General features: G+C 55.1%; 2 protein-coding genes across 9 annotated transcripts; both read right to left on the bottom strand.

The window, feature by feature from the left end:
• Positions 1 to 912: 912 nt before the first annotated feature.
• On the bottom strand, positions 913 to 16060 carry ZDHHC18 (zinc finger DHHC-type palmitoyltransferase 18). Of its 5 annotated transcripts, XR_003926950.2 has the most exons (10): positions 15744 to 16060; positions 13037 to 13197; positions 10972 to 11121; positions 9437 to 9574; positions 8894 to 8942; positions 8333 to 8435; positions 6719 to 6828; positions 5303 to 5402; positions 2711 to 2803; positions 1642 to 1754 (listed from the first exon to the last, which is right to left on the bottom strand). XR_003926950.2 is itself a non-coding variant. In XM_041129152.1 (9 exons), the coding sequence occupies exons 1-9, from the start codon at positions 15998 to 16000 to the stop codon at positions 1344 to 1346; spliced, it is 1479 nt and encodes a 492-aa protein (XP_040985086.1). In that variant the 5' UTR covers positions 16001 to 16060; the 3' UTR covers positions 913 to 1343. The 5 variants fall into 5 exon arrangements, 4 of the variants coding, with proteins under 4 accessions (XP_040985086.1, XP_029895216.1, XP_040985087.1 ...); XM_041129152.1 differs by lacking the exon at positions 2711 to 2803 and having other exon boundaries at positions 913 to 1754; XM_030039356.2 differs by lacking the exon at positions 1642 to 1754 and having other exon boundaries at positions 1761 to 2803.
• A 669-nt stretch (positions 16061 to 16729) lies between these two features.
• PIGV (phosphatidylinositol glycan anchor biosynthesis class V) lies at positions 16730 to 24310 on the bottom strand. Of its 4 annotated transcripts, none has more exons than XM_030039728.2 (5): positions 24237 to 24296; positions 23433 to 23596; positions 20546 to 20699; positions 17959 to 19116; positions 16730 to 17131 (listed from the first exon to the last, which is right to left on the bottom strand). In XM_030039728.2, the coding sequence occupies exons 3-5, from the start codon at positions 20630 to 20632 to the stop codon at positions 16823 to 16825; spliced, it is 1554 nt and encodes a 517-aa protein (XP_029895588.1). In that variant the 5' UTR covers positions 20633 to 20699; positions 23433 to 23596; positions 24237 to 24296; the 3' UTR covers positions 16730 to 16822. The 4 variants fall into 4 exon arrangements, with proteins under 4 accessions (XP_029895588.1, XP_029895590.1, XP_029895587.1 ...); XM_030039730.2 differs by lacking the exon at positions 24237 to 24296 and adding an exon at positions 23711 to 23963; XM_030039727.2 differs by lacking the exon at positions 23433 to 23596 and having other exon boundaries at positions 24237 to 24310.
• Between the last annotated feature and the right edge of the window lie 839 nt (positions 24311 to 25149).

Raw genomic sequence — 25149 nt, 5'->3', positions numbered from 1 at the left:
ACGGGACGCTCAGATGGGGTGTGCGATGGCTCGACCTCGGCTCAGGCGCCTGCCGGCAGCCCCTGCCAAAGGGGCTGAGCTGCTGCCAAATTTTAGTTACAACGGGCTGAGAGGAGGCTGCAAAAACATTCTGCTCTACCGGTTTCGTGAAAATCAGCGGGTGGGTGAAGGGAAGAGCCCCAGATCGCCGCGCGGAGGCTGCGGGTGAGCTCGGCTGCAGCATCCCCCTGCAGAGCACCCACGGGTGCCCCGAATGCCAAAGAACCACCACCAGAAGGTGCATCGCCCCAGAGAGAGGGACACCCAGTTAAGCCCCAGCCCCGGGGGACGCTGCCCAGGCCAGCGCGCCTCTCCAGTCCCGTGAGCTGAGCTGGCGATGCCGCCGGCAGGCATGGGCTGGGCACTCGAGCGGCTCCGCGATGGCAGGCAGGACGCAGAGGATGCTCGTGGCCGATCCCAGCGGCACTGGAAGGATGCTCACAGCCCACCCGGCCACCCCCATCCTCACCCATCCAGCCCCGCGGCTCCCCGGGCTGTGGGGACGCTGCCGGCTCTCGACACTTCAGTGGGGGACGAATTTTGCCTGGGGTGCTCACCGCACCCCGGGTCCCACCGGCGCTGCCCATCACTCCTTCCCCGGTCCCAGCGGCAAGGCTGGTGCCCTCCCCGCTGTACAGGAGGGTGCGGAGCCACGGAAGGCTGCGACTTGCCTCAAGGCCACGGCTAGTGCCACAGCTGAGTTTAGGGAGCTCCCGGCTCCCGGTCCCGTGGCCGGCACGGCCGATGGCAGCGGGGTGCCAGCCCTCCGTGGCTCTGCTTGGCTTCCCCACCCCGCGCAGCACCGGCGTGCCCGGGCACGAGCTGCAGGGAGCAGTTCCCCTCCACCGGCAGAGGAGCAGCCAGACGCTGGCGTACAGTAAATAGGAGAAACTTTTATTTTGTTACAAAAGTACAAGGCATAAATAGATGGTGAAGTCTACTGGGCTCTACGCTGGGCTGGGGGACAGATCTGGCTGCACAGCGCCGCAGCGCCGGCTCCCAGCCCAGCCCGTGCTGCAGGCTCCGGCAATGCCGGCTGGTCAAGGTGCTGCAGGGCTTGAACCCCTTTCCCTAAAACTAGAGCTGCGCTAAGATGAAACAGGAAGGTGGGAGCTGGCCAGGGGGGTTTGCAAGGGTAAACCCTGACCACGTACTAACTCCCATCCGGAGAGGTGAGTGGTCCGGCACATGGACGCGGCTCAGAGTGGGGCTTGGTGGGGCTGGGCGTGTAATGCCACCGGCTGGGCTGTAACCGCTCTGGCGTGAAGCCTGCTCCTTTCGAAAGCCCGCTGGAATGCTAACCGCTATCTTCCAGCATCTACGGGAGGGGAGACACCTTCACTGGGGGTAAAGCTGGTGGTTACGGGGAGCCACTGGCAGCCTCGGCTTGGTTGCATGAGTCCATCCAGTGGCAGGGGACAGCAGGAACTCCAGTTATTGCACTCGGATGGGACGGCTGTATGGCTTTGAGCTTTGAACCTGCAGGATGGCCGTCCCGGCTCCCAGAGAGGAGTTGGAAAAGCTTTTCCTTGTGCACGGCCGCTTTCCACCCTCTCTTGTGGTGGGAGGGAGGAAGGCGCAGCCACGTAGCCCTGGCGAGCAGAGGCACTCGTGGTGGTCATGGCTGTAGTCTCGGGTGCTGCCCGCGGTGTCTTGGCTCCCCGCAGGATGCTCCATGGGAGGCAGAGGGCTGCGGGATGCCAGGGCTCTTGATACTGGATCGACCCGGCATGAGGAAGAGGAGAGGAGAGGAAGAGAAAGAGAGCGTTAGTGCCAGAAATACACGAGCGAGGAGCAGCAGGGAGCAGAGAGGAGCACCCAGGCTCAGTGGCAGAAAGGGGAGAAAGTCCAGGTTGGAGGAGAGGGCTGGCAGCCACAGGCAGGGAGAAAGGGGCAGCCTTCCTCCATCGCTGCTGCCAAGGCTCGAGCAGGCAGGAGCTCGTGGGGTGAGGGAGAGGGGCAGCTCTGCAGCCCACAAGTGAAGCAGGGCTTCGTCACAACGTGCTTTGGAAGGAACTTACTGTGGCCATGGGCATGCTGGAGGAGGAACTGGGTGTTACAGAGAGGAAAACAGGCAGAGGGGGAGGGAGGGGAGGAATTGCCTGAACCACAGAGCAGGTCAGAGCTGGGATTAGAAAACTGTTCCAGGCTCCCCCTCCTCTCTTCGGGCCACAGCTCGCTCCGAACGCTAAATCTCTGCATCAGTTGGGCGTTCCCTCCAATCCCATCATGGCAGCTCCACCGAGCACAAACCACCGCGGCGTGCCATCCAGCAAGCCCCGGGCTTCATGAACCTTCTGCCCGGAGCCCGAGCCAACCCTCAGCCACCCAGTTTTCCAAGCACCACCGTGCACGCACCACGCAGACCGGGTGGCTCCGTCTCGTACCAAGCCCCAGCACAAAAGCTGGGGGAAACCGTCCCTCTCTTCTCGCCGAGGCTGCGGGCAACCCCTCTGCCACGCAGCCCTGCACCGAGACGGCACAACCCGGGGCTCGCCGCCCCTCACGCCGGCAGGATGCCAGTGGGATACTGGTGGGATGGATGGGGCACAGGGCACACAGATGTCTACGCAACTGGAAGGTGATGGGCTCCGTGGACAGAGCTGGTCATGCAGTGGAGATGAGATGGGTCGGTCGAGTGGATGACAGGGAGAAGAAAGCGCTTTCTTACCAGCTAACCCTCAGAAAGCAGGGCTAACGTCCAAGGAGGGGGCAAATCCCGTCAGGCTGTGCAGGAAATGGCAAAGTCCTGGCAGGCATCCTCCTGGGGAAGACACCAGAGATTATGCACCTCAACACCTGCCGGTACAGCCGGAGCGGGCTCGGTTAGACGGGGGGGACCGCAGCTCCTGGCACAGCCCCGGACCGAACGAGGTAGGTGGGGAACGGGTGCTGAGGTGACAGCTTCTGCAGGAAGGGGACCAGCGAGCAGGTGAGACCCTGCCCAGCCTGGAGACGTGGGACAGAAAAATCCCTTCGCTCCAGCAAGAGTCACGGCAGCACCAATTGCTGCTAAGGATCCCTCGTAGCCCCATCCTGCAGGAGGTTATAACAGATTCCAGGCAAGGCCTGGGCCTCATAAAGAGTCCAACTGCCACCTGACAGCTGTTAAACAGAGACACCTGCCCTCTTCTCTCTTAAAAAGAATAAAATAATAATCCAAGCAATTACCTCTTTAAAAATATAACTTTATTATGTTGAGTAACAAAGGAAACCGGTTTAAATAACAGGAAGGAGTTTGGCCCCTGGGAACAGCCCCCACACTGCTCCTCACCCCCCAGCACCAGACCCGCTCCGCGCAGCTCGGCTCGCCCCGGCCCCACGCCTGCCACGGACAAGCCCCACTGGGGACATCCCTGCAGGAGAAGCGGGGAGGGAAGGGCAGGGCGGCCCCTCTGGATTCAACACGGATAACACGCTAAAGCACCTGGCCCGTGAGATGGCACGAAGGTGCAGGATTGGGGCGGCTGGCAGAGCATCACCGGGAACCTCCCCGGGCGGTGAGGGCCATCTGCCGGGATCCGATAGAAATTCAGCAGCCGTCGCCCGTGCTCTCACCTTGGCTCTTTGCAGAGGGGAAGGTAGAGCTGGTGGCCACAGCAAAGAAGCACCGAGATCTCTGTGCAGCCAGCCAGAAATGTAAGGCCGGGGGAACCTTGCGCCTCTGCCGTCGCCCGGCGTGCCTCGAAGCTGCGCACGGGCTGGCGCGGTCATTCACAGTGTGCGAAGCACAACGCTGGTGAATTCAGTGGGGACAGGCTGCCCCCAGAAATGTGCTGCCTCTGCCTGAGGTTGAAATACATGCGTCTGACCCACGGAAACCTAACCAGGCAGCTCGACACAAAACGCTGCAAGCCTCTGCCCTGGTGCTAACATGTACAACGCTACCTGCACCAAATATAGAACGTTCTACGTAGAAAAAAAAAAAAAAATCTACAAATTGTGCAAAAATATCCAGCAGCTTTTAATAACACGATTCAAGTATTGCTAACAAGGTCCGTGACTCTCCCCTACACACACTCCAGTGTCAGCGACGCAGAGCTGGCTGCCCAGCCCAGCTCTCCCATGCCTCTGCAGGCACGGAGCGATGCTCGTGGATGAGCCCAAGCACACGGGAATTGCTCCTGAGGCGCTGGGGACAGCCCTGCTCTCGTCTGCTGGCCAGAAACCCAAACCAAGAGCACAACGTGAGGTTATCAGAGATCAGCACCCGTTTCACTGCTTCCTCTGTGAAACTCCACCTCAGAAGGGTATGACCCTCAGGAATTCAGGCACTTTTCTGTTGCCTTTTGGTCTCGTACAGACAGGACATAACCAGGCCTTCCTGGCAAGCTAAGGTTCCCAAATCTTTCAACTGTAGCCTTGCCAACCAGCATCTCATGACAAGAGCCACAGAACACTGCACGTTTCTTCTTCCCTGTTAAAAGGAGGGTCATCCTAACTCGTGTCCTTGCTGCAAAACGCTGTCTTACTGACTGGCAGGGCCAAAACATAAGAGTTCTTCGGCACCTCCTCAGTGACCAGCCAGAAAATAGGATCAACAGCAGCTGGGACATCTAGCTAGCTTCCACATCTGCTGGGAGCCAGAGTCCTCCCAGCTGAAGAGCCCCGAATTACCAAGGCACAACCACTTCTGGAAAAGAAAAGCCACTCCGGCAGCGGTCAAGGTGAGAACCCAGCCATTAAGAGACAGAACAGCCCTTCCACGTCAGCACGGGGGAGCAGGACACGTTCATGAAGATAACAGGGATACCAGGGAACTTATGCCTCCACCAGCCCAGAAGATGAGGCGTGACACCCCAGCTCAGAGCAGGAACCCTTTGCCAGTCCCCAGCTCCCATCACTGGCCCACCTCACGACTCCTGGCAGGAAACAGAGTGATCCCCGGGAGCAGACGCTCCGGACTCAGAAGGTCTGGTGGCTCCCCAGACCTATTTGCTTCCTAGGTGCAGCATGAACCCCCTGCTTTCTGCACAAATCTGAGGGTCTTGCATGCTGTTGGGCTCTCTCAGTCCAAAGTCCAGACAGGCCACATCACAGTGAAACAAAAAATAATAAATAAACTTTAAAAAAAAAAAAAAAATTAAAAAAAAAAAAAAAAAAGGCAACATATGGCTCAACTGAGTCTTTGGCAGCTCTGCATCACAGGGCTGTCCTGCCTGAGGCTGGGGAGATGGTAAGAGGGGAAGGTACTGGCTGGAGCGAGGTGCAGGCACAGCAGGCACTGGGCTACATCACAGCACTGCTAGGGAACGCCTCCTACCATGCTGGTGTCAGTTTTGGCTCCAAAGGAAGGGATTTCGCTCTTAGGACTGGCCGGGGTCCCGACATCTGGCTGGATAAATCCTCTTCTGTCTATCAAACTGGAAAACAGAAAGGGAAGGGTGCAAGGGGAGAGGAGTTCAGGAAATGAAGACTCCGTGAAGGCAGGAGCTCACAAGCCACAGAGAGGGTTCTCCTCGTGGGAACTGCCAAACAAAGCATCGGCAGGAGCACGCTGGATAACACAGCTTCCTGCCCATTAGACAAACCACAAACTTATCATACAAGCCACCAAGCAGCTTTTAGGCAGTTAAAGCTTTGGGTCACCACAAACCCAAACGGGAACTGGCGAAAGGTCTTCACAACAGGAAAACAACATGAATGAGGAAAGAATTGGGAGTAAAACACTATTCTCTCCACAGCCTCCCAGCAAACAGCTTGGCTCCCTGAATCTGCAGATTTACCATCTCTGAACGGCAGCACTGGCATTTCAGCACCTCCGAATCCAACCAAAAGCTTGGGCGCACTTCAGAGAGCAGGGCCAGATATAAGCGTAAAACACACTTCGACTCTAGCTCCACAGCCTCAGACACCCTCCCCGGCTGTTGTGTTCCACTGAGTTAGCACCTCTGAGACGCTCCACATAAATCCAGATTGGATCCACTGAATAAACTTGTCTCAAGGATCCCCACATGCCCTAGGACAGGCTGAGAGCTCCAAGTCAGTGTGGAGGTCCTCAGCTCCTGCTGCACAGCGCATGGGGACGCCGGCCTGACTCTGCCCAATTGCACCCTCTTGTGACAAAGCAGCGATAATCCCGTGCTGCAGGTACCCGTGCTTCAGGCCCAAAGCTTCCTTACCTCTGGAGCAAACTGCCCACCTTTGCCCTTGTTTTAACGTTGGTTCTGGTTAACTCAGGTAAGAGCATTTGGTAGGAGGCTACTAAGCGTTTCAGGTAATCTAAGTGTTGGTAAAACCCAGGCTCTCCACACTGCCTGGTGCGGATCTCCGCCGGCTGCTTGCCACGATGCTCGATCCTCAGAGTACAGGAGGAAAAACAGTGCTAAGAAGTAGTGCCACTACTGGTATTCACCATCTGCTGCCAAGCCCTTTGGTGCCATTACTCTCCCCTTATTGAATCGCAGGATGTGTCTTATCTGCAAACTCCATGAAACAATTACAAGTGACCCGAACTCATCGAGCTCAAACACAGGAGAAGCAACAGTTGTATCTCGTACTTAGACATATCTCCAGCCTTTCTCTGCAGAGACTGGGAAACTGTTTTCTCACCATCATTGAAGTAGATGTGTTTATGCTGACACAGTCTCCCCTGAATTGTGATAAATCTGTCCTTTCCAAGGCCCCTCTCACAGAGCAGGATGCAATTCCCAATGCCACGGAAGTCAAAAGCTCTTACCTGGGATGGAATGGTCCACACAGCACTGCACAGCAGTTTGTGAGGATACTTTTATGGCTGTAGGGATTGGCAAACTCTGAACCCCTCTTATTCGACCAGGACCCTTTGATCTGAAAGGGAAAGGATACAGGCAGATTAAGACAGGAAAGATGTGATAACAGATAATTTCACGATAATAGACTTGGTTCAAATCCGTCAAGAAGGCTTGTCTAACTGCAAACGTCCTCCCTCTCTTTGCTTTAACAAGCTGGACAGCTGCAGAAAGGCAGCCAGAAGAGAGAGCAATATGCTGCTCCTGCCTCTGCCAAGGTTCAGCCTCACAGCTAGAAAGCTCCAAAGCTGTGCCCTCCCCATGCTGCATGGCAACTTGTCAGTATCACCGTCTTCAACGCCAGCCTCCTCCTCCCCTCATTCTCTCCTAGGCTGAAAGCTCATCAGAGCAGGGCTCTACCTCATGGTCCCTCCTGGGCTCCTCAGGCTGAACAAACAGCAAGGGGATTCCCAGGCCATGCTGCAACAGGAGGAAACAATCTCATCTGCCCCCACCCTGAGCAGCTGCCACTGGGACTCTGATTTTGAAACCCCGGTCACATCAAGCATAGGCACACACGAGTGGGCAGATGCTATACCTGGCCTCAGGCCCCTGGCTGCAGTGAACCATTTACCATTACATTTCCTCCTTTTGTTTTTACTTCCTCTCCCCAGTTGCAGCATAAGGCTGGCAACGTGGGCAATGCAACCAGAGAGGCAACGGGCCACGTGCTTTGGACCCGGTGCTCTCAGTACTGGGGTGCGACCTCCATTAGCTTCACTTACATGGCCTTGTGCAGTTCTGCCAACACCTCTGAACGTAACAGAGAGGTAGAGAGGGGAAAAAGTGGGGAAGAAAAAAAAAAAGGGGATGCAAACATGCCTTGTGCAGTGCTGGAAGCTTCCAGCAAGGATAACAGGTACTTCTGGCCAGAAGGATGAATTTTGATTCCTTCTGAGGATCAGACAGATCCTGCTTTTCCATACAATCTGCCCTGCTCAGGGTACTCATTTGGCCCTTGGAGTCTGCAAGCACCCCAGACTTTGACGTAAATCTCATCAGATGTCTGTACATTATTTGCCTATTAGACATGAGGAACTGATAGAGACAAAGGGACTTGCCCAGGGTCTCAGAGGAAATTTGTGGTTATGCGGGATGCTGAATTAAGATCACCCATGTCCCAGGCTAACACCCAAATAAATCTCTGGGGCCAGCCTTCCTTTTTTAATCTCGGAACTCCTAATTTTAAGTGAGGCCACATATAGACTGGAAAAAACAAACACATGACCTTTCTAACACTGCAGCGCGTGACCCCCATAGCCTGACACTGCCAAGCAACACGTGTTGCACAGTCCCCTGCTGCTGCATGCCGCTTTCCTCCCACTCAGCTACCTGAAACTACAGCCTAAATGCCTCGGGCACAGGGCCTTTGCTTTGCGATGGATTATCACAGGCAATGCAGGCAGCATGCCTTACTGAGATACTGCACTGAGGCAGGCAGCCAAGTATCTCCTGAAAACCTCACCTCTACTTAGGAAGCACCAGGGCTGGCCCTGCAGAAGGACAAGCGTCCAGGTACTTACATCTTCGTTTGTCGTCAGGTTGGAAGCAACTAAATAAGTGTGAAAACCTGAGAGGCCCAAAATAGACCAGACTGAGAAAAAACAAATCACCAGCTCCAGCACAGTGAAACAAAAGTCAAGGAAGTTTCACGGAACAAAATCATCCTGCAAGGAGAGGCAGAGCAATGTTTTGGGAGGTGCATGCTGCAACCACACACACTGGGCCACAAAAACATCCCAGCAAGCTTCCCATTCCCCATGCCATTCTGCAGGCATCCACCAAGGCACAGCCTGTTCCAGCCGCTTCCCTTTCCATGTAAACTTGCAACCTGGGAAACAAGTTTGTCACCCACCCTTAGTCCCTGGTGGTCAACTAAAGGTCTTCCCAATTTTGTGATGTTATCAGTCTACAGATGAAGAGATGCCTGCCTGACCCAACCAGGTAGCTAGGGGATTAAATTAAGTTGTGGAAAGTACACCAGGGCGACCCTACGAAGAGCTCATTGCACCTCTCTGTTACACGGTTAGTGTCACTGCACCAGTGCTCAACAGTCTGAGCAGCTGATGGCATCAGAAGGATATCTTGCAGGTGTCGTCTTCAGAGTGGCAAGGAATCCATCTCTCTGAGAGCCTGCAAAGCAAAATGGGACAAGGAACAACACTGCATCAGGCAGCCCTGCATCTCCAGCCAACGCTACACTCCCCAGCAGGCAGTCACCTCCCTGTGGGCCATATGGATCTGCCTGGCTGCCTGAGAAACATCTGCAGTCTGTAACTTTGCAGAAATGTCAGTGTGCAGACACAGCTCCAGGAGATTTGGGGCTGACAGGCAAGTCACCTTCCCCGCCAGGTTAAGAGCAAATACACCCACCAGCTCATTCGCTCTGGAGGGGATAACCCAGTCACCAGCTCTCAAGGTCTCTCTGCAGCCCCGTGCAGGGTGGATCTGTGGTTCCCTGCAGTCTGAGACCCCGTTTATTCAGGCCAACTGCACTGAAAAGCCTGGTGTAAACCAACCAGACCCTTCCCACACTCTGTCCCACAGGAACAGTGACCTAGTGCTGCCTCAAGTCATTTGCGGCCGGGAGCACGGAACACAGCACTGTTAGTACCAGCGGTACTTACGCAGAGTGAGGTGGGTGACGACACAGGCGAAGATGAAGGCTGTCAGGAAGGAGAGGGAGAGGATGAAGGCATAGAAGTAGCGATAGTTGCGCTTCCCCACGCAGTTGCCCACCCAGGGGCAGTGGTGATCAAACCTCTCTGAAACAAAGGGACACGGTGAGGACTCCTGCCGCCTTGCACCCTGTACCGGAGCAAACTCTGCTGAGCCCCCAAAAACCAGGGGCTACAAATCCAGCTTCCACCCACCACCCTGAGACCAGAACCCCTCTGCAGCAGTACGTTAGCAAGAAGTTTCAACAGAGCACTGCCACCCGCTCACATGCCCTTTTTTACCATCAAAGGCCAAACCATTCCTCTCGCCAAACCCTGCAGAAATACAAGCCTTGTGACATCTACCATTACTAAAACTGAAAGAGAGCAGGGAAATCGTGGCAGTTTTTCCAGTACCTAGCAGCACTGGGTGTGTGCGCACGCAGCGTCGCTGCTCCCTTTCTGCGTGTCAGCTTCACCCGCCTTCTTCAGGGCAGAAAATAATTTTCAAAGTTATAAAGATATGCCTATAAAACCACAGAAACTGCCTGGGAACCCAGGGCAGGTGCAATATATCTGGAAACACTCCCGACTGCCTTCTAATGAAAGGGCTGCATTTCAGACTAACAGGACTGCGGTAACCGTTCTGCGGGGGACACCAGCGCAAACAAAACCCATCGTACGCAAAGCAGGCGCATGCCCGCTCCCCCAGATGGCTCCTCTTCAAACACTGCTCCAGCCACGGCTGCTTTCCAGCGAGCCATTCCAGCGTAAGGAGGAGTCACAGCCACCCACGGCGATCCCCGAACACAGAACGCTCGGTAACTCCCAAACTTCTTCTCTTAACCAGAGCCTTGGGGTCCTGTGCCTGCTCGCTCCTCAGGCTGCCCTGGCAGACAGCATAAAGCACAGCCTCCACATCCACACGATGCACGACCAGGAGCAGCTGCATGAGGAGTAAACTCTCTGGGCATGCCCCAAAATCACATGCCACCCTGTTGCCAGTTCAAGTTGCTCCGGTGCAGCCAGGCTACGCTGGGAACCTCCCTGCCCACCCCCCTGCAGCTGCCCCACGCCTGCGCCTGACTGCGTGGAGCCATCAGAGGCTTTTCTTCAGGTCTTTGTTTGTTCCCTCCTGCTCCACCACACTCTGAGGGCACAGGGAGAGGACGTAGAAGAGCTCAGCCAGCATCTATGGTGGTGTCTCTACCAGCCTGGCGACAGCAAGGCCACAGACAACAAGGAGCCTGCAGCAAACCTCGTGTTTGGTGGAGGCCTTAACCGCATTTCACAGTACCGTCCTCCCAGAACCAGGGAAAGCAGAGGTACAGAGTCTCGGACCTGAGCCACTGCACTGGTGTTGCTTTCATTTTAAATGGGAAGAAGAAAGACCAGTCAGTATCTCGCTTAATAATCCTTTACGAGAAGCAAAAGCAATCTGTCCAGAACACAAAACACACACCCCCACCCCGAGGTATCAGCACCTTTCCACGTTCTGGGCTTACCGACACAGTTGTCGCAGACACTGCAGTGAGAGGTGCGTGGAGGGCGGAACATTTTGCAGGTGTAGCAGTACTTGAGTTTCACCACATACTTGTTTATGACCACTTCCATCGTGCGGGCTGGCGGGCGATAGGTAGAGGTACCCATGCTGTCTGCAAGGGCGAGGAGAGACAGTCAAATTGCTGCAGGTGAAACCCAAGCCCCCGTATCACCCTGAGCTGCTTCCTGGCAGGGTAAGGGATTGGCATGTGCTTTCCCGATTTTCAGCAAAAGCTAAGAGGCAGCTCAGCCTACAGGATTTGTTGTGGGGTGGGCAGCCAGGAACTCCAGTCAGCTCCTCGCAGCATTATTTATGTCCTTGTCTGTTCAATGACAATGCTGCTGGGATGCCAAGAGGAAGTAATATCTGCCCAATGCTTTAAGAACTTAAAGCAATTTATAAATAGTGAGCGTAAAAGCAGCAGTGTTAACGTGCCCAGTAACACCAACTCATCTCTGCGAGTCCAACGGATCACAACACAAGGAGACAATATAATCTGTCAACGTACACGTGGTTCCTCCTCTGCTGTAAGCATCCAAGTTACAGAAATCAGGGTAACCTCAGCAGAAGCATCCCCCGCCGCTGCCAGCCCACAACTTGCCAACCCGCAGCTGGAGCCAGCAGCACCGCCAGGTTCAAGGGACTCATTTCCATCACAGCGGGGGAGGACAGCAAGCAGGTCTCAAGTGCTCCAGGCAGATTTCATTGAAATTTGACATGTGAATGTTAGTAGCACAAGAGGATTCCTCCTCCTCGGGGTCGAGATTGAGGATTTTTAGGGATGCTGCAAGTCACACCTGTGTGTGCTGGCACTTCATTGTTCACTGGGGACTGGCTCCTTCTCTGCTCAGAAAAAGCGTGAGCTGGAAAACCTCTGTATCACGTTTGCAATTTTGGGGGTTATTCCTTTATTTTAGTCACTCTTAAAAGAGCACCTTTCCAACTCCGAGGAAGTCTTTGAAAATAGAGATGTAACAGTGAGCATGTTAAGAGGGTAAGAAGTGGATTATATTAACAGCAACAGCTGGCGCATCAGGCAGCATCTGCAGCCAGATTACTGCTTCAGGCACTTATAAATAGAAACACAGATAACCACTCTGAGAGTATTTTAAAACCATTTTTTTCGTCAGAGGTAGAATTACTGCCTTGCAACTGTCTTCAGCGAGGCAGATTCAAGCTGTCTCGCATCAGCTTTGCTAAAGCATTTGTTACTACGGGTCACATCAACAAGGTCCCCAGATCCTGGATGCGTACACCTTCTTGGCCACCACCAAAACAGCGTGACAGAGCAGTTTTCAGATGGGGACAAACATTAGCATACTGTTAGAAACCATTACAATAAAGAAAACCTTGCGGCACAGCAGGCTCAATGGCAAATCATAATCTTAAAAAGCATTCATGCTTAAATTAATTATCCTATGTCCTCACCGCCCATATTTTGCAGAAGAACACACAGGGTCCGATTCCTCTGAGTTTGGACAACATTCAAAGTAACTAACGCACCGTTACGGAGCAGCACAAACACTCTCGCTCTGTCTTCAAGAGCCTGGCAGTGTGATTCTGAAGGGGAACTTTGTGCTCTCCCAGCCGCTGGTACACAGTCCCTAACGGTATTCACGTTTAGGACACCGATGTCGCAAGCTCTCCCTCCCCGAGCTCTGCACGGGGCCGCTGCCCACTCAGGCATCGTCCTGAGGGCAGGAACAGGTACAGCCACGACCCACTGTACAGGGCTTTGCCTGGGAAAGCGATGGGACTGAACAGAAAGGAAAACCACCTCTGCTTCTCTGCAGATCCTCTCTCCGAAGCACTGCCTGCTGTGCTCGAGGAGCTTGTTGCACCTCTCTTACCAGGACTCATAAGACAGTCTCTACCCTCACAATCTGATACTCTGGCCTTTTCTCCCCCTGGACAACTGGTAAGGAGTAAAGACCGAAAGGAGACTCACTGAGCCCGAAACACACGTGCGCGCGCACACACAGAAGCATGCACTGGACCAAACATGGGAGAGGGAATAGAAGTCTCACCAATCCGCTTTTCCAGGTCTGCAGCCTCACTTGGGGTGGCTCTGGGCAGGATACCCGGGTCTCTGAAGCTTGTCTGCAGCAGGCAGCTGATGACAAAGAAGAAGAGGATGGCTGCAATGATGGGGATGGCCAAGGTGAGGTGACTGGCAAGGAAGGGGCAGCTGTTAAAAGAAAAAAAAAAATTGCATTGTTACCAACCATCACTACAGAACTGGCTCTCAGCTGTGACACTACACACTATGAATTATCACAGGGTAGCGGGCTGAAGCGCTGCTGCTTTGCAGAGACCTCTGGAACAGCAAGAGCCAGCCCAGAAAACACTGGAGCGGCACTGGGAAGACAGGGTCTTCGGCACAAAGATGGCAGTACAAGCCCCTGTACACAACCTCTTTGCCTTTCTGAAGTCCCAGAACTGCGTTTCAAAAACCTGTCAGCTGCCCCAAAGCTCGGTCACCCTCTACAACAGCAGCATCAAGAACACACGGAGAAACACCCCAAACTTCAGCAGGGATCAAAATCGGCATGAATGTGATCCCATTTGGTCCCAACACGCGAAGCTGAGAGGGAACTTGGCTTCGATTCAAGACAGCTTTGCTGTCTCTGGATGACTCGTGTGGCCTTCATGGTGTGCCAGATGTTTGGATGAGGATGCCTTCCAGCACTGACACCGCTGTGACAAGCCACCAGGCATCTAAGCAGACGATGCCCGCTCCTGGGTTTGCCGTACTACGACCTGGGGCTGTTTTTCCACAGATGGGGACTGGCGCGATCGCGGTCCACATCAGGGCAGCTCTGTTACTCGCAGCACGACAGGTGAAGACAGCCGAGGAACATAGCTCTTTGCATGGCACAGTGCTGGCAACCCCTCTCGTCCCTCGCTCTGCAGAGGGATTTGCTATTATAAGCACTGATAAGTACCAGAGTTGAGCGCAGACAGGCAAGCTGCTTGAGCCCTGATGTCTGCAGGCAGCGCTAAGTCTCAGTAACGCTGCGAGGCAGTTTGAGAGGATTAAGCAACTTTTGTTTCAACTCCCAAGCTCAGCTGTCCAGAACAAAGCAGCCACCAAGCAACAAAACCCCTTCAGCCCAAGACCAACACTGCTGCCGAGCCCCTCGGTCATCTCCCTGACAGAGGGACAGAAAGGTCTCTGAAATGAGAGGTGTGAGCTTTGTTGCCACCCCTTTTCCAGGGGAATCTCTGGACCCCGCTTTTCCCCATCAGGCAACAAGAAATCGCATTTAAAAAAAAACAAAAAAAGTGAACTGTAGACACAGGCAAGATGTATTTGCTATACATTCAGCAAACCATAACCGATGCAAACAGAAGCACACTGCTAAAATAACAACTTGGAAAGCCCCAGGGCATCTTCAAGCAAGAAAGAGTGACTAGGCAAGAAGGGAGGGGAGAGCAGATGTCCTCTGCTTGGCCCCATACAAAGCAGTTACTGTGCTAGAGCTGCCCATTAGTTTCAGATACAGCAGAGAAAGCTGTCAAAGAGGCACAGACGACAGTAAGAAAGGAGTTTTCGCATCGGGATGCCGTTACTGCCTCCCACAGCTGCCTGCCCCTTTCAGCTCATCCGACTTCTCAGAACCTCTAATCCGATCAAATACCTTCATCTCCCTGCCAGCAGGCTTGGACAGCTTTACTCCGAGACTCCCAGAGATAACGCCATGATCCAAAGACAAGCAAACACCAACACCACCACCACCACCACCCCCCCCCCCTCCCCGGCTTCATACAGTAGCAGGAAAAACAAGCTCCCTTCCCTCCTGAGACAGAAATGCAGAGGCAGGAGAGCAGAATCCCTCAGAGGTGTCAATAACCAACGGCACTCCTTCCCCAGCTCCTCCGGGCAGCGCAGGACGTAACGGGGTGCTCTTGGCTCTCCTCTCCCTCGGGGCACAGGAACGGGGAGCATCCCCGGACCAGCCTTCCAGAAGGAAAGGGGACTGGGATAGATGCAGCTCCCTCTCCCTCAGACACTGCTGCACAATGGGGACAGAGCTCCAGCGCAGACCCTCAAGGCAGGACCCCAAAGGATTTCACCATTTATCGAGCACCTTGAACAGAAACACTGTTCCTGCTGCCTCTAGGGACCAAGTCCACCAGTCTTGGGGGTTTCCTGGCTGCAATTCTGGACCAGTTCTCTCCTCTGTAGCAGGAAGGGAGATTGGTGGGGGTATTTAGAGACCAGGGGGGCATCCTGGGAGAATGTTAACCACCTTCCCAGGGCCAGACTGAGCAAACAAGCTCCAGGGCCGCCCCTGCCCACCCCCACACGAACACACCTGGGGACAGGCAAAAGGGAAGCAGGGACTGCCCGCAAAGTGGGTCTGGGGGCTGTGCAGCAGGGGAATGGCTTGGGGGGGGGGGGGGGGGGAGAAGGGAAGGATATCGGGGGTCCCATGGCGGGGCAGAGAGGTGCCCCCCCCCAACCCCCGAGGGCGTGGGTGGGATGCCAGCTAACGCACGGCTCGCCCCAAAAGGAGGGGGCTTAAAGGAGGGGGACAAGAGCTGCTCGGAGCTGATCCGAGGGCCAGACCCCACGCGGCTTTACCCCAGCAGGGAAGGGGGCCTAAACCCTTTTGGGGGGGGGGGGGGGGCCGGTCCCGGTGCCCCAGCGCGGGGGGACACGGACGCCCCAAAGCCCCGCAGACCCCGGGGCGGTGCCCGGAGCCCCCCGGCCCGGCAGCCCGGACTCACTCGAAGGCGAAGAAGAGGCCGCTGGTGGCCAGGATGAGGCCGAGGGTGAGAGCGAAGACTCCGCTGTGCCGCGCCAGCATGAGGCGACCGCCGCAGTAGAAACGGTTACGGCCCGGGAACACCTCCCACTTCCGCCGGGGACGACGGGCCGGCCCGGCCCGCTCCGGCCCGGTGGATAACGGAGGTGACGAAACAACCGTACCCGGTGCCGGCCCCGCTACCCCCGGCGGGATCTGCCGGTACTCGCAGTCCTTCATGGCGCCGCAGCGCCCGGTCCCGGCCCCGCCGCGCCGCTCGCCCGGTGGACGTGTCCGCCCCGCCCCGGCCCCGCCCCGCCCCGGTTCCCCACCGCGGCGCCCCCTGCCGGCCGCGCCGGGCACCGTCCCCCGGTTCCTCCCGGCGGGGAGCGGCTTCGTCCCGGGAGCCCCGAGCGCGGGGGAGCGGCGGGGAGAACCGCCCGGTCCGGCGGACTCGAGGTGTTTATTGGGGACGGGCGTGGGGTCGGACAGCGGCTGCCGCGCTCCCCGGTCGGCAAAGCGCCGAGCGGCAGCACCGGGAGGAGCAACCGGAGCCGTCCCGTCCCCGCCGTCTCTGCCCCGCGGTTGCTCAGGGGGTGGTGAGCGCTTGGGAAGAGAAGGAACGGGAGAGGGCCGAGCGGCTCATGGAAGGCAGCAGGATCCTCCCTGCAAGGGATGCTCGCTGTGCCGTACCGGAGGTTTCCCAGCGGACCGGAATCCGACAGACACGGATCCCTGCCATAAATAATTGCTCGGGACCAGTACTTCTCCCAGAAGACAGAGGAACCGAGATGCGTTCCCTGTCCCGGGCAGCTTACAGGAGTTCTGGCCGTCAGTAACGACAGCAGAGAGAGGGGCAGGATGCTGTAGCATCACAGCAAAGGGAACGTGCCGGTTTCACGCGGTGACAGCTCTGTACATACGTAGTAACTGAGGATTAACGCCTTTGTAACCGAGACAACAGCATCGTTACATATACGTCAGGCTCTTTAGAAAAAGTGAGTTTCAATTCTCATCAGTGCTTCTGCCCCGCGACCCATCTGCACCAATACACACCCCTCGCTACGTCCACGGCAAGAAGTTGCAGTGCAGAAGCAGTCCCAGCAGCCAGTAGGACAGGAAAAATCCAAGAATGCATTTGCTGAGGGGGGTGATTAATCTACAGTTCATCAGCAGCCTCACAACAGGGTTTTCAGAAGTCCCTCTCCCGCAGGAACCAGCAGATTTACCTAGAAGAGACTTCTCAGAGCGAGCTGCCACGGTTTGATTATCAGTCCCTTCGCTCCAGAGTAAAGGTTCGTATTCTTGAAGCAGGTGAGCAGAGAACCAGTACAGGACGGGAGAGGAGGAGCCAAGGAACCGGGTCAGCACCTGAAGACAACAGGCAGAGCAAAAATCACATAAATTGCAGGTCTCCGACTGCGACCATCCCTGGTCCTGAGGCATGGAAGGAGCCATCTATCTGCCTCAGGTCGCTGGTAAAGAAGACCGAAATACAGCCCCAATTCATGGTGCTACGACTTATTACACTGAAACACCTCTCAGCTCAATCCGCTTTATTTATTACGACATTTGTGTAAGCAGTGAAGTGGTCCCCAGGTTTTGGACAACCAGGGTAACTAATTGTCACTCCTTGTCACTGTCCAGCTCAGGAGCCGGGCAGGGGCAGCAGCTTCAGGGGAGAATTGAATCTCACTCTTCAATTATTTTTTCAGTGGAACCCCCAACCCTTAGTGCCACCAGCTGTGTCCTAAAAAGACCTTTGAACACTTTCTAGGGACTGGTGACAGGCTCTGGATCCTTTCATTGCCATCCATTAAGCTCGGCCCAACATGATAATGACCCGGTATCGTTGTCCTCCAACAGGCGATTAGCAGGGCTTGGCAAGCCTGGCCTTAAGCACATGTCAAACGCCGCTAACGCCAGCCAAACCCTTTGATCCCCGTCCCGGTGTCCTCAGCACACCAAGCACCTGGCAAGCTCTCTTCAGGAACTCTCCAGCAGAGCAGAGGAACTAACTGGCTTTGGAAACTCTCTGTGGAAGTAGCTCCGAAAGAGGAAAGGCAAAGCTTTTGGTTTGCGTTGCCCTGTGCTGCCCTGCAGCTGGGACAGCTTCAGGCTGTGACTGTCACTACCTCAGCCACCACGCTGCATTCCCCTGAAGAAGTCACTCTTCTGTGTTGCTGAGAACATCCTACCTGCACGTGCATGCAGAAGAATCCAAACGCCAGCAGGACCGTGGCATGGACGACATACACAAAGACAGCAGGGCAGCAAAATCCAGCTCTTGGTTTACTCTCTTCTTCACTCTTTCTTCTCTCTAGACCAAGAGTTAGGCAGTGCCGGGGGTTTGCAATCATGTAGGTCCAGGCAGCCCACGAGCCCAGAAGCGCGACAGGCAAAGCAAGCAAGAAATTTGGTATCTGTCTGAGCTCAAAATACCTGAGAAAGCCCACATTCCAGTAAGCATCTTGAATATAGGAATAGACCAGAGGGAACCGCTGGGAGCACCAAGTGGGTTTAACCCCATTCACAGCCGCCAGACGATAGCCCTTGTCCCGAGCCAGCTGCAGCAGCGGCTTGGGAACAGTCTGCTCCAGGACGGTGCCAGGACCACAGAACCTCACGTAAGCATAATATTGAAATAAAGCAAAAGGTAGAAAAATCCCAGCACACGTCAGAACTGCTGAAGATGCCACACTAAGGAGTTGCTTCCACAACAGAGGGAGCTTCCTTACCGATCCTGAACCCACCTGGAGCTGGAGGACAAAGCATTTACCGCGGGAGTAGAGAAAGAAGCCAGCATTAATAAGCCCGTTGGCACGCACCCCAGAAGCAAGGGAGAAGAGCAGTCCACTGAGCCAGCTCTGCCCCTTCTCCAGTTGCCACATGGCACTGAATGCCAGGAAGGCAAACATGCTCTCTGAGTAAGCAGCTGCCATAAATACGTTGGCAGGGCTGACAGAAAAGAGAACAGCAGCAAGGAAAGCCACCCTGCGACACTGCAGCACAACGCAGCCCAGCTTATACAGGGCAGCGGCTGCCAGGACAGAAAAGAGAGAATTGAGAAGTACAGCTGATAGCAAGAGGCGGCTCCGCAAACGCAGCAGCCGCTGCAAGGGCCACAGAGCACCCTCGGCCACGGCACGCACGCTCAGGGGGTACAGCGGGAAGAAGGCGCAGTTGTGCTCGTACAGGTAACCACGCTCAGCGATGAAGAGGAAGTGCTCTGCGTCCCAGTGCGAGAGGCCTCCCAGCAGCTGCTCCAAGAGCAGGTCCCACAGGCCAGGCTCGGACAGGCGAGGGGGAGAGAAGGCGTCTGCAGTGTGATCTGGGATCAGGAGGTTAAACAAAGCCTGAAAAAGAAGAGAGGATTGAAGTCGAGCGGAGATCCTCTTGTACCCTACGGAAAGCACCAAGCAGGAGGAGGACTCCTGGGTTTCAAAGAAGGGGACAGGAGCAGCACAGAAGCCAGGCTGAGGGGCTTTGCAGCAAGGGATGCCTGTAAGCCTGTGGAAAGGTGCAAATGCAATCTTTTGGGGCATGTACACCTAAACTGAATAAAGCTCTGGAACATATCCAGCATGAACCCCCATGGAATTGGACAGGGAAAGCTGCTCGGCCCCATGCTCAGGCACATCTAACTGCGTACGCTCACACCGGGTACTGCAGCACTGGTAAGCCTCCTGTTCTACTGAATTTGGCATTATTGTCCCAGCTGATGTACAAGGGAGAGGAGACAGAACTAGAGAAAAAGATTTTCCCGGGGCAAACTGATGCAAAAGACAGCGGCCGATTCTAGGCCCCCTCTCTAGTCTCTAGATCACTCCATCACCTCTGCAGCTCGGCATGCATTAAGGGGTCCGCTTCCCGGAGACGAGCAAGCAGAATGCACACACCTCTGCCTCCAGGAGCTTCTGGTGCTGACCACATTTTAAAAGGTGAGAGAAAAACCCAGAGAGTTCAGGAGATAGGAAGTATGCAGCTTAATGCATTGTAATGTCGTTCCAAATGAAAATATATTTTAAAAAACCCCAAAACCCCAAAAACCTCAGATGGTAAGTTTTGTAGCTTAACTACATGTAGATTGGGATGACTCCCCTGCCATGAATTCAACATTGGCAGAGAAAAGAGAAAAGGCCACGCTCAACAAATTGGGACTAAAAGACATACAAAGCCGCCGTTTTACCATGAAGCACACATCTGGTCTAACCAGGCCTCTGGCATTTGTAACACAGAGTCTTTCATCTCAGCTGATGGTTCCACTCAGCCCTACCCAGTGGTGACTGGGGCTGCCAGAACCTGCCAGCTGGCTAGTGGCCTGCTGCTGAACAGCTTTCTCAGGCTGATGTTGTTTCAGGAGGGCCACAGCTACAGCTCGACTCTTTGCTGGCTGTCTCGGTAGGCACAGGTAGGATGGAGTGAGCAACCAAGCTCTCCCACACTCAGAGAAGGATGTCTCTAGAAATGAGACTCGGGAGCAATGTGCAGGAGGAGATTATTGTTCCTCTTCTGTGGATAAACAGAGACTTCAGCCTCTCGTGCTGCCAAACTGGCCTCTTGCAACAGTGGTGTGTGAAAACACAGTAAGTTATGTAATTTTACTTAACAGCAACCTGCCTCCCTGGATGCAGCTGGCCTGTGGGTTCTCCAAAGGAGAAGATGATTTCCCAATCAAGCAGAACCAGCTAGCTCATGGTGCGGAAGGCAGTGCCGAAGAGAGAAGCCCTGGAGCAGCAAACAACAGATGTCGCAGCATCTTTGGTTCAGGAACAAGAGACTTGCCTGCAGCAGAAGTGTCAGGGCTCTGCAGCATACCGCAAACCACATGGCCTCTCGGAGGTGGGGGTCTTGCCTGCTCACCAGCTCCATTCTGAGCTTGGAAGTTGCCTCAGTAGGTCACTGATGCCCGGGAAATTCTCCCTCTGGTTTTGGAAACCTGAATTGGTAAACAGAGAGCACAGACACAGAAAGGTATTTCTGGCTTCAGCCATGTTTGTAAATTATGCGCCTTTACTTACTATCAGGGACTTCAAAGGGCTGCAGATCTCTATGAACAAGAAAGTCACTCATGAAAGAGATCATGGATCTGGGAGATGACGCAGAAGACCTCTTTGATATTGTTCCTATTAAAGAAAATTTCCCTGACTTCTTAACCTTGGCCAGGATGCAGAGGGAGAGAGGTTATAACGTACTCTCAGCCCATTTCTTACCAGGCCAGTGTAAATACCAGAAGCAGACAGGCTCGTTGGCCTCCTCAGCGGCTGCCTCAGCAGAAACACCAGCAGCTCAAGCCAAGCTCTGCCAAGCATCTACACACACATTCAAGTTCCAATACGCTGAATGGGATTTAAACCTTTTTTTTTTTTGGAATAGAGACAGAATTAAAATGTGGACTCCGAGCGTAACATCCATGTAAGCGGTTTGCTGCTGGGGCTCGCAGCCGGCCAGGCGCTGCCAGGCACGCTCTCTCCTCGCTCCTGCTCTCTGCCCTGCGTTTGCCCCTGGGAAGCCGGGAATGGCTTTATTCAGCTGCCTCCAAGGCACCGACCCCACAAACTCCATCAGAGCAAGGCTAAGGTGTCTTCTCAGATAGGCAGGCTTCTCCCCACCCCTTCCATCGATCACACAGCATCTCCAAGATGTGACACTCGCACAACTCCACCCTCACCACCTGCAGTTTTCCAGTATTCTGGCAGGGGTCCTGGTCTCCAGAGTGAGGGCATTTGCCTGTCAAGCAAATTGCCTGTGCTAAGGTGGCTCTCGTCCACCTCTTCCCTGCACACCTTACCTGCAAGATTTAAACCGCTTTGTGGAGTCTCACTGCTTTCTTTTCTGTATATCCTGGATTGACATTGTGGGACCAGCTATGAAAACTACTGGCCCAGAGCCACGAACGGCAGGCAGTATCTGTTATGCAGCGTTTTAAGATAACACATTTCTTCCGTTGGTTCCCCAGCCACCAACTGCTTTTCAGTTTGAGAAACAGAAGACCTACAGCTCTCGCTGGGTTCCAATGACACCACATCCTGCACTATTTCCCACCTCCCATCTTTCTGATCCAGCGCCTTACAATACATAAAGATCCCCAAACCGATCACCTAACGATCTAAAAACACGCTGAGGTTTTCCTATTGCCATTTTACTGACAGAGAAAAAAACCCGGCAGATTAAAAACTGCATGAGAGAGCAGAAAGCAAGTCATCAGCAAAGCAAAAAACAAGATCCAAATACGCTCATTTATAGTTCCAGTCCCTAACCACAGGATTATGCTTCCTATTTAGCCACATACAAAAGTTTTGGGTTTGCTCATATTCTCCTCTTGCTCCAGAGCATTCACAGCTACAGACAAAGCAACTAGTGGGAGGCACATTCTCCTGAATCACGAAGCTGCAATGTTATTTTAAGAGAGGGGATACTTCAGCCCAGCTGTAAATTCTATTAAAGCGCATTCACAGCTGCAAATCCTATTAAAGCACAGCAGCAAAAATTGTCCCAGCACTTTAAATATTTTTTTAAAAAGCAGAGAAAAAGCCTCGCATGAATGTGCCAAGAAGGCTCAAAGCAAACAGCTTTAAAAAGCCTGTTCCTGTCACGATGCAGCACACCTTGTAATGGAAAGCAGCAAAGTCTACAAAAAGCTGCAGCCCACAACTACCGTTCTGGTAGAGAACACGGCGTCAAGAGCTGGAATGTCTCTACCTTGAAAAGTGCTGCGTGAAAGAGCACCTGCACAAATGGAAAAAGGACACGAAAAGGCAGAAGCAGGTTAAAAATGTTTCAGCAGAAAAAGATGCAAAGTCTTAATTAAAGATGTCTTTCCGCGTTCTGCGTTTCCCTTTGCTCTCAGATAGGAATCGTGTTTTCCTCGCTCTGGAAACTGCGCTAAAAAAAGGACACGCGTATGAACAAAATAGACGCTGGGTAAATTATCATGTAAATGAAAATATGAATTCGGTGAGGTCTGCAAAGATGCAGTGGAGACCGATTACCACCCGGCGGCAGCAGGCACTCGCCACAAAGGCTTTTCCTCCCTTCGCATGCCTGGCAATCAGCTCCTGGCTGGGGTACAGGATTCCTGTTGGGAAACCTACTCCCGTCTGCATCCCAGGAACACTTGGAGAGCAATGCTCTGGGCACCTCTTGGTACTTCTCCAACCTGCTGTTAGATTCTAGATACTCCAGACGTATTTAAAAACCCGTTCTAACCAGGACATCAAAGAAATACGACCGAATTTTGGAAATCCTGTTTGCCTAGCGCTGTTTCTGTGGGCCTGGGAGCTCCCGGCCTCGCAGCCGTTTTCACTCCTGCCCGGTTTCAGCTGCTGGTCCAGGGGGCTGCAGCCCCAGCACTGCTCCGCCTGCGTCTGAATGGAATTGGGAACATTTGTACCCCTCGCACCTTTTGTAACGGCTCATGGGGGTGAACAAAACCTACGTTGGATCAAAACGCAACCTGACCGCTCAGCTCGAGACAACGGATCCGCTGAGCAAACGCCAGAGCTGTGGGTATTTGGATCGGGTCCGAGCCAAGAGCGAGAACACGCCGCGGCCGCTAACCTGCGTGTTTTCACGTCTGCCTTTGCTATTGCACGCAGCAACGTCACAAATCCCGCTCTGTAAAGCAGATCGCCACACAGACCAACTATCGGGTGAGACGCTGGCGACTCACGCTCCATTTCTGCTGCTTTCTTCAGACGGCCAAAGCCATCGCGGCCAGTACCCGGCGTTTAGATGGACAGAAGCGAAACGTGGGATGGTTTCCCTTCGCTTTGGAGATAAGACAGGCTGGCAATTTGCCGAGACTCCAGCAGAGGTTGGATGACGGTTGAAGCACTGAATAGGGATGTTTTCAAGATTAGGACCAGTTATCACTTGTGTGTTTGTTACTGGGTTGATACACAAGGCCATACGGGACCAGCCCCCCCTCAGAAGCACGGGAGGGCTCACCCGGGGCACACTGATGTGTCCCGGCCGCCATCACCGGTCCCAAGGCCTCGGGCCCCGGCCGAAGGAACCGGGTCTCTCTGTGTCTCCCGTTACCAGCGTGGCCGCTCCAAAGGGCTGGTTGGGAAAATAAAACCAAACCCCAGACGACGCCCGGTGCCCCCTCCCCTCCCTCCGACCCCACCTGACCCCGTCAGCCACGGGCATCGTGTCCTCCCCCTCCCCGGTCTCTACACGGCTGGGACCCCCCAGAGCCCCGGTACGAGGCCTCCCGGCCGTTCAGCTTCCCCCCCCCCCCCCCCCCGTGTCTTACTACGTCCGGTATCAGCGCCGGGGCCTGAGGGGACACCGATGGGCCCACCCGGGCCCCCGGGCCTCTGTCCCGGACCGTCCCCTCAGGGGCTGCGCGGGCCCGGGGCAGGGGGGGGATCTCTGAGGGGGGGGGGGGGGGGCGCCCCCGTGCAAAGGGGGGGGAGGGGCAGGCCCCCCCCCCCCCCGCGGCGCGCGCGCGGCCCCGCCCCTCCCCCACCTGAGCGCCCGGCGCGCGGCTCCCGCGCCGGCTCCATCCCGCCGTCACCTCCCCCTCCCCCCCTTCCCTCTCCCCGCTTCCGGCCGCGCCTCTTCCGGGGCTGCGCGCGCCTCTTCCGGGGCTGCGCGCGCCGCGTCACGTGGCGGCCGGGTGCGTGTGTGTGCGTGTGTGTGTTGGGGGGGAAGGGAAGGGGCGGGCGGCGCCATCTTTGTTAAGGGCGGGCGGAGGCGGAGGCGGTTATGGCCTCCCCCCCCCGCCCAGGGTCTGAGGGGAGCAGGCGGTAATGGCCAGCCTCGCTGGGGCACCTTGTTCCAGAGGTTAGCCCCCAGCCTCCCCCTGCCTCGTCGTGAAGCGTCAAATTGACCTGAAAAGACGGGACGCTCCCCACCGCAGGGGCGACGCTCTTCCTCAGTCGCAGACACATTTAAATTACCTTCCTCCATGGAGGCGCAGGCGGCGGAGGAGGTGGCGGGCCCGGTGCCCGTCTCACACCCCGGGGCTGCCTCCAGTGCCCCACGCCTGGCCTGCCGCGGCCCGTCCCTCAGCCGGGACCCTCGCCCCGGCCTGGGGCCCGCGCCTCGGGTCAGAGGGGACGGATTCGGCTCCAGCCGCAGCTCGGGGTGCAGAGCGGGAAGCAGAAGCTGCCCTCCTCCGTGCAAGGCATGGCTAGCCAGGAGCCCTCGCCGAGAGCAAGGCGTTACTGCTGGAGACGCACCAACACAAACCTCAAACGAAGCCGCGCGGCGGCTGCAGCAAGGGCACGGCTGAACACGAGTCTCTTGCCAAAACACATTAAGCAACATCACATAACAATAGCCTGGTAATAAGTGCATGTTATTATATTAATTACTTACTATTACAAGAGGGTGGGCAGGTTTCCCTCAAGATCTCGTCCACGTGACGACAGAGGCAT

This window comes from Aquila chrysaetos, chromosome 16, assembly GCF_900496995.4.
Source record: "Aquila chrysaetos chrysaetos chromosome 16, bAquChr1.4, whole genome shotgun sequence".
NCBI classification, from domain to species: Eukaryota; Metazoa; Chordata; class Aves; order Accipitriformes; family Accipitridae; genus Aquila; species Aquila chrysaetos.
This window is presented reverse-complemented; position numbering and strand designations above follow the sequence as displayed.

What these genes read in the sequence shown, in the direction of transcription:
- ZDHHC18 (XM_041129152.1), bottom strand. Translation starts at nt 16,000, where the DNA reads ATGAAGGACTGCGAGTACCGGCAGATCCCGCCGGGGGTAGCGGGGCCG. An exon ending in CTGAAGACGACACCTGCAAG is followed by an intron (nt 8,436 to 8,893) that starts ATATCCTTCTGA and finishes CTTTTGTTTCAC; the next exon opens with TGTGCTGGAGCTGGTGATTT. An exon ending in CCAAAACTGACACCAGCATG is followed by an intron (nt 1,755 to 5,302) that starts GTAGGAGGCGTT and finishes GGGTCGATCCAG; the next exon opens with TATCAAGAGCCCTGGCATCC.
- PIGV (XM_030039727.2), bottom strand. Translation starts at nt 20,632, where the DNA reads ATGGAGCTGGTGAGCAGGCAAGACCCCCACCTCCGAGAGGCCATGTGG. An exon ending in CCCTGACACTTCTGCTGCAG is followed by an intron (nt 19,117 to 20,545) that starts GCAAGTCTCTTG and finishes CTTCTTTTTCAG; the next exon opens with GCTTTGTTTAACCTCCTGAT. An exon ending in TCTTCTGCATGCACGTGCAG is followed by an intron (nt 17,132 to 17,958) that starts GTAGGATGTTCT and finishes TGTTGTCTTCAG; the next exon opens with GTGCTGACCCGGTTCCTTGG.